Here is a 13,952-nt window from a genome sequence, read left to right on the forward strand (position 1 = left end):
GAGGTGGCACCTGGAGAGTGGAGTTTTGGAATTGGCAGTCAGAGTCATCCTGGGAGCAGGGAAGAGTGCAATGGGAGGCAGTAGACACTTGTGGTTCAAGCAACAGCCTGATCACTCAGCTTTGCCCTGGCTTTTTCTCCCTGGATTGGGCTCAGCAGGGTCTGCCCCTGCCCCCTCCCCCGCCAAAAAAAAAGTATGTCCAAGTCCTAACCCCCGTTACTGGCGAATGTGATCTTATTTGGAAATAGGGTCTTTGCAGATGTGATGAAAGTATGGATCAGATGGACCCTAAGTCCAACAAGAATGTCTTTATAGGAAGAGGACACACAGAGAGGAGGGGGATGCGATGATGGAGACAGAGTGGAGGGAGGTGGCTACAAGCCAAGGAATGCCTGAGACCACCAGGGGCTGGAGGAACAAGTTAGTCTCCTCCCCTGGAACCTTCATTAGGAGCCCTCACCTCAGTTCCGGACTTCCAGCCTCTAGAATTGAGAGAGGATAGATGTTTTACGTCATCCAGAGTATAGCTTTGCTACAACAGCCCAAGGAGCCTTACCGCTCCGGAGATGGGAGCGTAAGGGGAGGTTTCCTGCTGGGTGGTTTAACTGGGGTTGCAGACTTCCTGGCCCCAGTGACCCCTTGAGAGATGCTTTCCTGGCGTCTGTGAACAGAGATCCTGTGATCAGGCTGCTCACTCCTAAGGGTGAGGACAGAGGCCCCTGAAGTTGTGGGGCCCCTCTCAGCCTCTGCCTGCTTCTCTACTCCAAGCTCATCCCAGGCTTGTGCTGGAGGCCTGCATGGCTGGCCTGAGTTCCTTGGAGGGACAGTTATGTGAAGCCTGAGCCTTTCCCCTGCCTTCTGTGGGCCTCTCTGTGAAGCAGAGGACTGGTCTGGGATCCCACTTCCCTGCCCCTGGGCCTCAGGAGATCTGCTGTGCACCCCCTCTGGGCAGGGTCTTTACTGCCCCACCCAGAAAGGAAATGGGAGCTTTTGGAGGTGGACCACTGCTGATCTGATTTTCAGCATCCATTCACCCCAGTCTCAAGGCTGCAGCCTGGCCAGAGAGGTTGCAGATTGCATTTTAATTAAAATTATAATGTTTGTTGTTGGTCAGTCACTCAGTTGTGTCTGACTCTTTGCAACCCCATGGACTGCAGCACAGTGGGCTTTCTTGTCTTTCACCATCTCCCAGAGTTTGCTCAAACTCACGTCCATCGAGTCGGTGATGCCATCCAACCATCTCGTCCTCTGTCATCCCCTTCTCCTCCTGCCCTCAATCTTTCCCAGCATCAGGGTCTTTTCCAATGAGTCTGTTCTTCGTATCAGGTGCCCAAGTATTGGAGCTTTAGCTTCAGCATAAGTCCTTCCAGTGAATATTCAGGGTTGATTTCCTTTAGCATTATAATATTTAAGATTTACTTAATTGAGATTTCTCTAGTGGTCCAGTGGTTGAGACTGCACTTCCACTGCTGAGGGCCTGGGTTCAATCCCTGATCAGGGAACTAAGATACTGCAAACCTTGTAGTGTGCCACCCCCGCTCCCAACCCCTACCTTGTAGAACCTCAAGTACAAGCTTTTTAAAACATACACAAAGGAGAAGGCAGATAGCTTCTCCCTAGACATTTCTACTCTGATTCTGTTTGTTCCTGAGCTCATATTGCTGAGTGCCTGCTGGGTGCCAACCTCTGTTCCAAGCCTGGGAGATCCATCAGTGAATAAAGCAACTGAGGATCTGGTCCTGGTGGCTTTATGATCTAGCAGGAGAGACAGATGAAGAACAGTAGACATAATTAATTATAAGTATGCCGGAAGGTAACAATGACTCTGGAAAACATAGAGCCGGTTAAGGGGTTTGGGGATTTGGGGGTAGATAGGGTGTGTCTTCCTGAGAGGAGGCATGTGAGCAAAGATTAAGAAGGGTGAGAGATTTGGCTATGCTGCTACCTCATGAGAGACATTGAGGGCAGAGAGAACAGCCTATGCAAAGGTCCTGGGGCAGGGCTGTGCCTACTTGTACAAGGGATGCCAAGGGGGCCAGCATGGCTGGGCTGAGTGCCAGGGACACGGCAGGATGTCGGATCTGGAGAGGCCACAGGGGCCGGGCCAGTTGGCTTCTAGGCCAACACTGTGCTGGCAACTTAAATAAAATGTTTCGTGTTATTTTGTGTGTGAAAAATTCATGTGAATAGGCAGTTGCTGTTCAGTCCCTCAGTCGTGTCTGACTCTTTGTGACCCCATGGACTGCAGTACTCCAGGCTCCCCTGTCCTTCACCATCTCCCAGGGTTTGCTCAAACTCATATCCATTGAGTCAGTGATTTCATGAACAGGCCGTAGTGACTGTTATCTTTCTGCAGCTTGTCTTTTTTTCACTCAAGTTTCTGTCTGCCACGAAGCATGTGGGATCTTAATTCCCCAACCAGGAGTTGAACCCATACATTAGAAGCATGGAATTTTAACCCCTGGACCACCAGGGAAGTCCCTCGATGATTGTTTTGCAGGCATCTTGCATGTGTTTGGAAACCTGTAGGGCATAGTTGTCCAGCTCCGGGCTGCACGCAATCCTGTCTTGGGATGCGAGATGACTGGGGTGGGTGGGGACCAGCACTGTAAGAACAGAATGGACGAGGAGAGGATATCCGAGTAGCAGATAATCCTTTGGGAGTGTAAGTAGCATCATGCTGGAAAGGCAGGTGTTCTTTCCTGAAGCTTGTTTCCATCGCCCCAGGTGTGCAGGTAGTGATCCTGGGTGGCGTCAGCAGTGTCTGAAAGCCAGTGTGCCAAGCAGGGCACTGTAGGGTCATGGGGAGGGGAGTCGGTGCGCTCACATTCTCTGGCATCTCTGACTCCCACACCTTTTCCTGGGCTTGTTTTTCTCAGGTGACTTAATTTGGGTCCATCTTTTGGGAAGTGATCTTGTTTTAATTTGCAGTTAGTCTTTTTTTTTCTTTTTTTAAAGTTGTGTCAAGGCTTCCCTCATTTTGCAGTTGGTAAAGAATCTGCCTGCAATGCAGGAGACCCTGGTTCAATTCCTGGGTTGGGAAGATCCCCTGGAGAAGGGCTAAGTTACCCACCCAGTATTCTTGGACTTCCCTTGTGGCTCAGCTGGTAAAGAATCCTCCTGCAGCGTGGGAGACCTGGGTTCGATCCCAGGGTTGGGAAGATCCCCTGGAGAAGGGAAAGGCTACCCACTCCAGTATTCTGGCCTGGAGTAGTCCATGGGATCCCAAAGAGTTGGACACAACTGAGCAATTTTCACTTTCACTTTCTTTTTTCAAGTTTCACTTAATAAAAAACTCACCATTTAAACCATTAAAAACCATACAATTGAGTGACATTTAGGACATTCACAATGTTGTACAACCATTACACACATGTCTAGTTCCAGAATATTTTCATCACCCCAAAATGAAACCCTGTAGCTGTTAAGTAGTCACTCCCCATGCTCCCCTGGCAACTCCCAAACTGTTTTCCGTGCCTATCAGTTCAGTTCAGTCGCTCAGTCGTGTGTGACTCTTTGCGACCCCGTGGACTGCAGCACGCCAGGCTCCCCTGTTCTTCACCAACTCCCAGAACTTGCTCAAGCTCATGTCCGTGAAGTCAGTAATGGCATCCAGCCATCTCATCCTCTGTTGTCCCCTTCTCCTCCTGCCTTCAATCTTTCCCAACATCAGGGTCTTTTCCAGTGAGTCAGTTCTTCACATCAGGTGGCCAAAGTATTGGAGTTTTAGCTTCAGCATCAGTCCTTCCAATGAATATTCAGGGTTGATTTCCTTTAGGATGGACTGGTTTGATCTCGTTGCATTCCAGGGGACTCTCAAGAATCTTCTCCTATAGATTTGTCCCTGTGTATTTGCCTTTTTTTTTTTTTAAACCATCTTGCACAGCTTATGGGATCTCAGTTTCCTGACCTGGAATTGAACCTAGGCCACAGCACTGAAAGCCCGGAATCTTAACCTCTAGCCTGCCAGGGAACTCCCTTGCCTGTTCTAGACACTTCACACGAATGGAATCATATAATACGTGTTTTTTTTGACTGTCTTATTGCCTATAGGAATGCTTTAAGACTTCCCTCATGATGTAGCACATATGAGAATTTCTTTTTTTTTTTTTTAAGGCTGAATAACCTTGGCTACACCACATTACATTCATCCATTCATCTGTCAGTGGACACTTGGGTCACATCCACCTTTTGGCTCTTATAGATAATGCTGCCAGGAGCACAGAAAGGCTCATACACATCCTTTTAAGCAAGGCGTGATGAAAATGTCCCATTTCTTGTTGCCAGACAGGTGAGGTATGTACATTTGATAAAAGTCAACAACTGGGACTTCCTCGTTGGTCTGGTGGCCAAGATACCTTGCTCTCGTTGCAGGGGGCCTGGGTTTGATCCCTGGTCAGGGCACTAGATCCTATGTGCCACAACTAAGAGTTCGCACGCTGCAACTAAAAGATCACCCATGCTGCAACTGAGACCTGGCGCAAACACATTAAAACAACAACAGAGTCAGCCAACTACGTTTTAAAATAATTAATGATCAGGACCTCAAAAATATTTTGCTAAGTAAAAGTAGACGTATATGGTCTTTTGTATCTCTGCTTGTTTTCAAGAAATAGAGAATTATGGATACATTTGAAGACTTGTATGATTCTCTTTACGGGGCTTCAAAGGTCACTCTAGTGGTAAAGAACCTGCCTGCCAAGCAGGAGACGCAGGTTCAATCCTTGGATGGAGAGGATCCCCTGGAGGAGGGTATAGCAACCCACGTCAGTATTCTTACCTGGAGAATCCCATGGATAGAGGTGCCTGGAGGGCTACAGTCCATAGGGTTGCAAAGAGTCTCTCAAGAGTCTTCTGTAGCACCATAATTTGAAAGCATCAGTTCTCCTTTTTATCTATTTATTCCCTTGTATAGATACACAGCAGTTGATTTATCCATCGTGAACATTTGAATTGTTTTAAAAACATTTGAGATTGGTGGACTTTCAGGTAGGTCACATTCTTAGAAGCTACCTAGCTTTTACACAGGCTGTGTCCCCTGTCAGTAACACCCTCCTCGTCCTTTTTTCATGACAAAGCCCAACTCTTTCACATGCCCTCTCTTCCAGGCAGCCCTCTTGCCTGTCCAGAATGAGCTTAGAGAATCTGGTTGGATAAGAGGGAGCTGCATCCAGAAAGGGATCACCTTGGCTTTCTTTCTTGGTCTTTGTGTGTGGGCTGTGATCTTTGACCTTGGGGGGGGTGGGGGCAGGGATAGAATCAGCTATGTTGGGCAAAAGGCCGTGAGCTTGGCCTGCGCACTGTTATCTAATCAGCTGCCTGGTCCTAATGCTTCTGGTCCAGTGTGACCGTAAGAAAGTTATCCCTCTGATTGTAAGCGGTGCAAAGTCCAACCCCCACCAGAGGTGGGGCAGCAGTAGGGGAGGGGGAAGGGCTGGTCACTCTGTGCCAGGTGACTGCATGGTTGACCTGCTGGGTCCCTAGGCTCTACTTGCCACTGTTCTAAGCATTTTACAAAGGCACTTAAACCTCACACCAGACCTATGAGATGGATGCTGTCATTACACCCATTTTATGGATGAGGAAACTGAGGCACAGAAAAGATTAATAACGTATCCAGAAGGCAAAGCTGGCTAATGGGAGATTCCCTGTGAGCGAGTACCCACAAACAGAGTGGAGCCCCAGAACCCCACAGTCCCTTCTGTTGGAGAGAGAAACGTAAGCCTTCATCTGGTGATTCATTGATTTGACCTTGATTTAGCCCTGAATTGGGTGGGAAGACCAGGAGATTAGGAAAGCACAGCAGAATTCCGGAATTTCAAAGACTTCTCCAGGCTTCTCTGGGTCACCATACCTTTGCTAAAAAACAGGGCTGCGGGAGGGAGGCAGGAACTGGAAACTGTTTTGTTTTTTTTGAAATTTAAGCCACTTTACTGCTGTATGATTGACATAATAAATTAGTTGTATGTATATAATTATACAACTTCCCTAATGGCTCAGCAGGTAAAGAATCCGCCTGCCCTGCAGGAGACACGAGACATGGGGTTCGATCCCTGGGTCAGGAAGATGCCCTGGAGAAGGAAATGGCAACCTACTCCGGTATTCTTGCCTGGGAAATCCCATGAACAGAAGAGCCTGGCGGGCTATAGTCCATGGGGTTGCAAAGAATCGTACATGACTGAGAGACTCAGCATGTATACAACCAGATAAGTTTAGAGAGAGGTGAAGCCATTACCACAGTCTGCATTGTAAACATTTCCATCACCTCTGAAAGTTTCCTTCCTTCCTTTTTATTTATGGTTGTTGTTGTTCATTTGCTAAATTGTGTCTGTCTCTTTGCAACACCACGGACTGCAGCACACCAGGCTTCCCTGTCCTTCACTATCTCCCACAGTTTGTTCAAACTCCTGTCCGTCGAGTCGGTGATGCCATCCAACCATCTCATCCTCTGTCATCCCCTTCTGCTCCTGCCTTCAATCTTTCGTAGCATCAGGGTCTTTTACAATTATATTTCCAATGTTATATGATATTATTGTTAGTCAGGATGAATAAAAGATCTGTATAGTGCCTAGAGTTAGCAGTGCTGCATAGTAGAGAGCTCCCTGGCAGTCCAGTGGTTAGGAATCTGTGCTCTCTCTGCCGAGGGCCCAGGTTTGGTCCCTGGTTGGGGAACTAAGGTCTCACAAGCACAGCAAAAAATAGAAAACCCACTGCATTGTATATTTAAATGTTTGCTAAGAGGTTAGAGCTTATGTGTTTTATCACAAACACATAAAAAGAAGGAAACTAGGTTGATGTGTTTTCTTCTGACCGCTCATCTTTCTCATCTCCGAGGGGATGGAGAGAGGGCACGACAGACCACCTCTGCCTGTGGGCCTGTCTTTGTTCCTTCGTATTAAAATTTGAGGGTTCCATCCGACCCCTAAACCCACCAACAACTTCCAGGCTGAGGTCTGAATTCCACTTTCTTGGCTTCCTCAGTAGCTCAAGTGGTAAAGAATCTGCCTGCAATGCAGGAGACATGGGAGATGCAGGCTCGATCTCTGGCTCGGGAAGATCCCCTAGAGGAGGAAATGGCAACCCACTCTTGCCTGGGAAATCGCATGGACAGAGGAGCCTGGCGGGCCCCAGTCCATGGGGTTGCAAAGAGTCGGACGTGACGGGGCAAGCATTCACCTCATTCACCAAGCCCGTGCTGAGGGGGCAGGTGGTGGGGCTGGAGAGGAGCCACACAGCCTCGCTGGGCCTCAGTGTCCCGGCCTGTGACACAGAGAGGTCCCCCTCTCTGGGAGATGGTCTGGGTGAGGTGCTTTGGCAAGTGTGGCAGAGGGGTCTCCTGGGGTCCAGCCGTGGCCTGAAGACGCGCCATCTGCCTCCTGGGTGTGTTGATTTTGAGTAATACCATGTTGCTCTTGAAACAATCGGGAGATGCCATAGAAACATCCGGATTTCTGGCAGCTCACAGAATTTGGGAGGAGCTGGAAAAACCTGAGCCCCAGGGACCTCGGGGCCCAGAAGGGAGTTGCAGCTGCTGCCCTTGTTTCAGGTGAGGGCCATGACCCTCTTGGTTCGAGGAGTCATGGTGTTGGTTAGGGAAGTGACAATGATGTGAAGAGCCTAAAACAGCACCTGATACACAGGCAATCCCTGGGAAGTGCTTGTTTGTTTTTAAATTTTATATTGGTGTAAAGTTGATTTATAATGTTATGTTAGTTTCAAGTGTATAGCACAGCAATTTGTATATAGCAGTGTCTCTGTGTTAATCCCAACCTCCTGATATATACCTGCCCCCACCCTTCCTCCCTGGCACCTATAAGCTTGTTTTCTGTGTCTGTGAGTCTGTTTCTGTCTTACAAATAAGTTCATTTGTATCATATTTTAAGATTCCTCATGTGATACCATAGGATATTTGTCTTTCTTTGTCTGACTTACTTCACTTAGTGTGACAATCTCTAGTTTGATCCATGTTGCCACAAATGGCATTATTTCATCTTTTCTATGGTGAGAATATTCCATTGTATATATGCCATAACTTCTTTATCCATTCATCTGTGAGTAGACACTTAGGTTACTTCCATGTCTTAGCTATTGTGAACAGTGTTGCAATGAACATTGGGGGTGCATGTATCTTTTCGAATGAGTTTTGTCCAGATATATGCCCGGGAGTGGGATTGCAGGATCATATGGTAATTTTATTTTTACTTTTTTGAGGAATTTCAGTACTGTTCTCCATGGTGACTGCACCAATTTACATTTCCACCAACAGTGTGGGAGGGTTCCCTTTTCTCCATACCCTCTTCAGCAAGGAAATACTCATTTGCATTGCTTTGTACAAACCACATTTTCTAGTCACCTTTATTTGCATGTACTGGATGCTCAGGTTATAAAAATGATCCTGGATTTCCCTGGTGGTTCAGTGGTTAAGAATGCCTGCCAATGCAGGGGATGTGGGTTCGATCCCTGGTCTGGGAAGATTCCACATGCTGTGGGGCAACTGAGCCTGTGCACCGCAAATACTGGGCCTGCATGCTGCAACTACTGAAATCTGAGCATTGCAACTAGAAAGTAGCCCCTGCTCACTGCAACTAGAGAAAGTCTGCACGCAGCAGTGAAGACTCAGCGCAGCCAAAGATAAAGAAATAAATTTTAAAAATCTTAAAAAAATGATTCCTGTGACTCTTGTAGCTGGTAGGCAGATGTGTTCATCAATAAAGGATTGTTATACCCAAAGGCGAGTCTCTGATCTGATAGTTTCAAGAGAACTTTGAAATCCAGATTTTATGTTAAATCATTTTTTTTGTTGTGCTTGACAATGAGTTCAACTTTTCTTCATTGAAGTGCCATGTAGATCAAATGAAGCACAGCTGAGGCTATAGTCACTGGCCCCATTGCACAGATGGGAGAACTGAGGTTCAGGGCTGGCCAACTTGCCCTCAGGTCTGACTCTCTCCAAACCCTCTTCTTCCCAAAATCTACCAGTTAGGGACATGGGGCTGGGCCTGACTGGCCAGCTCCAGTCTTCTTCCTTCTCCAGAGCCCCTGCCCACTGGTTCTGGGACAGTCTGTCTGGAGACAGTGGGAGTGGCTGTCCTTGTCCTGGGAGGCCACATTCAAAGAAAAAGTGAAGGTAACACAAGCTGTTCCAGACACTTGGCTTTGCAACATGGAGCAACTACCTGATGGGCTGGTCAGGTTGGGAGCGGGATTAGGTGGCAAGGGATTTTTGCCAAGCTTTATAAACCTGGAGATTTCTAGTTTACATGGCGCTAGTGATAAAGAACCTGCCTGCCAGTGCAGCAGACACAGGAGACACAGGCTTGACCCCTGGGTGAGGGAAGATCTCCTGGAGGAAGAAATGACAACCCACTCCAGTATTCTTGCCTGGAGAATCCCATGGACAGAGGAGCCTGGCAGGCTACAGTTCATAGGGTCACAAAGAGTCAGACATGACTGAAGCGACTTAGCACAAGAGTACAGCACATAAATTTCTGTATTTCTGGCTTTTCATCGAAAATTGGTCTTGCTCTCATCTCCTGCCCTCCCACTCACAGGCTCTGCTCCCTACCACACTGGCCTCCTTGCTGTTCCCCATTGCTCCATCTCAGTTCTCCCAGCCCCAGGGCCTTTGCGTGGGCTGTGTATTATGTATGAAATTACTCACCACCACTAAATCCATGTGTTCCCTCCAGTGCCTTTAGTTTTTGATTTTGGTTTAGTTTTTTGTGCTTTGTTTTTCCTTACTCTTCACCTGCCTGGCTCCTCTGTTTAAAGTTGCAGTCCTCCTCCCAGTCCCTGCTGTGTTTTCACTTTTCATACACCACGTATTTTACCCTAATTGTTGATGACCTGTCTTTCCTTTACTGGAATAAAAGCCCCATGAAGTTAGAGATCTGGATCTGTCTTGTTCACTTTTCTAACCCCAGCTGTTAGAAGAGGGCCTGGCATGCCGTAGGTGTTCAGTAAATGTGTATTGACATGGAGAACAAACTTAGGGTTACCAAAGGGGAAGAGGGGAGGGATAAATTAGGAATTAACAGATACACATGACTATATATACAATCGGAGAAGGCAATGGCACCCCCACTGCAGTACTCTTGCCTGTAAAATCCCATGGACGGAGGAGCCTGGTGGGCTGCAGTCCATGGGGTGGCTAGAGTCAGACACAACTGAGTGACTTCACTTTCACTTTTCACTTTCATGCATTGGAGAAGGAAATGGCAACCCACTCCAGTGTTCTTGCCTGGAGAATCCCAGGGACGGGGGAGCCTGGTGGGCTGCCGTCTCTGGGGTCTCAGAGAGTTGGACACGACTGAAGTGACTTAGCAGCAGCAGCAGCATATATACAATAGATAAACAACAAGGACCTACTATATAGCACAAGGAACTATATTCAATATCTTATAATAACCTATAGTGGAAAAGATTCTGAAAAAGAATATATATATATAAAATTGAATATTTTGCTGTACACCTGAAACATTGTAAATCAACTATACTTCAGTTTTTAAAAATGTGTGTTAAATGAATGAGTGAATGAATGAATGGTGAATTTGAGCTGTGGTTGAGCAGTGGCCACCTCCCAGTCTCTTGATCAGGCTGTTGTTATTAGAACACATTTAAAAATAATGCATACAAATAATATCAACTATTAACATTAATTATGTCATATGTCAACTCTGGAGCAGCAGGTGTCAACAGCTTTCCCACCTCCTCCTGCCCCTAGAGCATCTCCAGGGAGTCCCTTCCTCAAAGACCCTGTGGAGTCTGTGATGCAGGCTGGCACCAAGCAGCCGTTTTGGAGCCTTGTGGTAGGGCAGGTGGGTGGGTAGGGGCCCTGGCCCTCTTCCTCATGAGCTTGTTTGTCTCGTCCCCCACAGAATGTGCGCATCGACCCCAACAGCCTGTCTTTCAACATGTGGAAGGAAATCCCTGTCCCCTTCTACCTCTCTGTCTACTTTTTCAACATCGTCAACCCTGAGGAGATCATCCAAGGCCAGAAGCCACAGGTGCAGGAGCGCGGGCCTTATGTGTACAGGTGAGGATGGAGGAGGTTGGGCTGGGACTCAGGTCATCACCCCATTTTACAGATGATGAAACCAAGGCCCCTTGCAGAAGGGCTCATTCAGGGCCAGTCTGCTTGCTCCAATCCAGTGCTCCAGTGCTTGAGACTTGGGAGTGACTGCCTGGCTTTGCCACTCAGCAGGTCTCTGACTGTGGGCAGGGGCCTTTACTTTCCTGTCCTGCAGTGTCCCCTTCTGTAAAATGGGGATGACTATATCCATGGTGGAGTGGTTATGAGGATTGGATGAGATAATGGGGAGCCCAGCACAGTGCCTGGCATGCAGTAAGTGATCAGTAAGTGTGTTAGTTATTAACACATTATCGTTTCCTGAGTTTGGCTGCTTGCCACTCAAAAGGCGAGCGTTGGATTCCCTGGCAGTCCAACAGCTAAGAATGAGCACTTCCACCGTAGGGGGTGCAGGTTCGATCCCTGGTCAAGGAACTAAGATCCCACATGCTTCGAGGTGTGGCCAAAAAGTTAGAAAAAGAAAAAGGCAAGTGCCTTTTGGAAAGGAAAGATTGCTTTATCCAAGAGGCCAGCAATGTGGGGAGAAGGCGGATTCATGTCCAAAAACCAACTCTAAAGTTTCTGCTCAACCATGAAAGTTTTTAAAGGGAGAATCATTTGGAGAAAAGGTCAGGGCCTTTATCTTCTTCCACTGTGTGCAAAACTTTGTTCTGATTGGTTGGTGGTGCAGTTAACAGGGAGGTGTTCTAGGAATCTTCTGCTCGGCCAGAGGATACCATCTTCCACCTTGGTGAGGTCCTTAGTTCCTGCAGAAAAACTCAGAGATACTGTTCTGTGTGTCCCTTGAGGAGGAGCCAGGACCCTGCCCCAAGGCTGCACTATTGTTTCCTGACTGCCCCTCCTTTGCTTCTGCATCCCCTCCCTCCCCTGATAAACAAGTGTTTGCCCCCTGGAACTCAGGGAAGGTCAGAGAGGCTGAATGAAGCTTATTCCCTACAAGAAAATTGGGGACATGGAAAAGGACTTTGACCTGGGAGGGCCCCACAGGGTCCTGCTGTCTTTATTTATGACCACAGCTGTCACAGCTTCTTCATTTGATCACTTTCTTTGGGAGGGTGAAGCTCTCCAGTGGCTACTGGGCTCCGTGGGGTTGGCTGGAGCAGTTTCCCAAGAGAGGCTCTGCCACAAGGCTCCAGAAGAGCTGTCAGGTGCCAACCTGCACCACAGATTCCACAGGGACATTGGGGAAGGGGCTCCCTGGAAGACAAGACCCGATTTCTGGTGCTGCCCATTCTGCCCTCAGGAAACTGCAATCCTGGCTTAGCTCATCCATGCAAGGCTTCTGTGTCGAAGCTGAGCCTGGTTTGCCAAAGTTCTTACTTATCTCTTCATTCCATAAGCGTTTATTGAGTACTGAACATCTCCTGTATGCCAGGCACTGTGCCAGTTCACTGTTAAAGGCAGACAAAAGCCCCTGCCTCACAGAGTTGACATTCCCATCGGGAGAGAATAAACAAGTGGACAAATGAGGGGAAACCTGGCAGGATAAGCGTGGTGCAAACAAAGCAGGTCAAGCCATGGAGAGTGCTGGAGGCAGGGCTTGGCGGGGGCTGGTCTAACTGAAGGGTCAGGGAGGACCTCGACAAAGGGGGACAATTCCCTAGACCCAGATGGTGAGAAGCGGGCACTGCAGTGTGAGGATCTGGGGGGAAGTGAGTCCTGGACAGAGGGAGCAGCGAGTGCGAAGGGCCTGAGGCGGGAATAGTCTGGTAGTCCAGGAGGGGAGAAGGCATGTGTGGCTGGCGTGTTAGGAGTGAGGGGAGAGTGAGGGGGGAGAGAGGAAACCTGAGAATTGGACGGGGCCGGATGGTGAGGACCCTGGAGGCCACAGAAGGAGCTCAGTTTTATCCTGTGTGCAAAGGAGGGTTTGGGGGAGAGGATGACGTGATCTGATTTCCCCTTTTCAAAGATTCTTCTGGATGCTCTGCAGAAAATGGATTGCAGAGCATGATGGAATAAAAACAGCATAACAGCAATAAAAACTGCAGCTGATAAAATGCTTTTCTCTATGCATTAGGCAATCGTTTTAATTGCTTGACATGCATTGAAAGTGAAAGTGAAAGTTAAGTGGCTCAGTTGTGTCCGACTCTTTGTGACCCCGTGGACGGTAGCCCACTAGGCTCTTCCGTCCATGGGATTCTCCAGGCAAGAATACTGGAGTGGGTTGCCATTTCCTTCTCCAGGGGATCTTCCCGACCCAGGGATCGAACCCAGGTCTCCCACATTGCAGGCAGACACTTTAACTTCTGAGACACATTAGTTCATTCAGTTCTCACAAGTAGGGACCTAATGACGTAAGTCTGCTTATTACTCCCATTTTATTTTTTTTCCTTGGCCGCACCTCGTGGTACGCAGGATCTTAGTTCCGCATCAAGGGATTGAACCCATGCTCCCTGCAGTGGAAGCATGCAGTCTTAACCACGGACTGCCAGGGAAGTCCCGTTACTCCCATTTTAAACGTGGGAAAACAGGCTTGAGTAGTAAGAGATGGAGACAGGATTCAGGCCCCCTGCCTTCTGTCTTCAGAGTGCATATTCCTACCCACCGTCCTCACTGCCTCCCTCAGAAAAGCTAGGATGCCCAGGGGGAGGGTGATGAGGGACAGGGGGATGGTGGCAGCTTGCTCAGGGGGAGGGAGCATATGGGATTTGGTGACAAGAGGCTTCTGTGCCTGTCCTGCAGTAGGTGGGCTTCCCAGGGGGCTCAGTGGTAAAGAATCCACCTGTTGATGCAGGAGATGCAGGAGACCCGGCTTTGATCCCTGGGTCAGGAAGATCCCCTGGAGAAGGAAATGGCAACCCAATCCAGTATTTTTGCCTGGAAGATCCCATGGACAGAGGAGCCTGGCAGGCCCCAGTCCATG

At 48.3% G+C, this 13,952-nt stretch overlaps 1 protein-coding gene across 6 annotated transcripts in view; it reads left to right on the plus strand.

Moving 5' to 3' along the window:
* Window positions 1–13,952, plus strand: part of SCARB1 (scavenger receptor class B member 1) — a 93,579-nt gene that overhangs the window by 38,858 nt on the left and 40,769 nt on the right. For all 6 annotated transcript variants that reach the window (XM_069557360.1, XM_069557361.1, XM_069557364.1 and 3 more), the window contains exon 2: window positions 10,878–11,035. In XM_069557360.1, the coding sequence (XP_069413461.1) occupies window positions 10,878–11,035 (158 nt within the window). The remainder of the gene's footprint in view (window positions 1–10,877; window positions 11,036–13,952) is intronic.

The sequence above is a fragment of the Ovis canadensis genome, chromosome 17 (genome assembly GCF_042477335.2).
Source record: "Ovis canadensis isolate MfBH-ARS-UI-01 breed Bighorn chromosome 17, ARS-UI_OviCan_v2, whole genome shotgun sequence".
Taxonomy (NCBI): domain Eukaryota; kingdom Metazoa; phylum Chordata; class Mammalia; order Artiodactyla; family Bovidae; genus Ovis; species Ovis canadensis.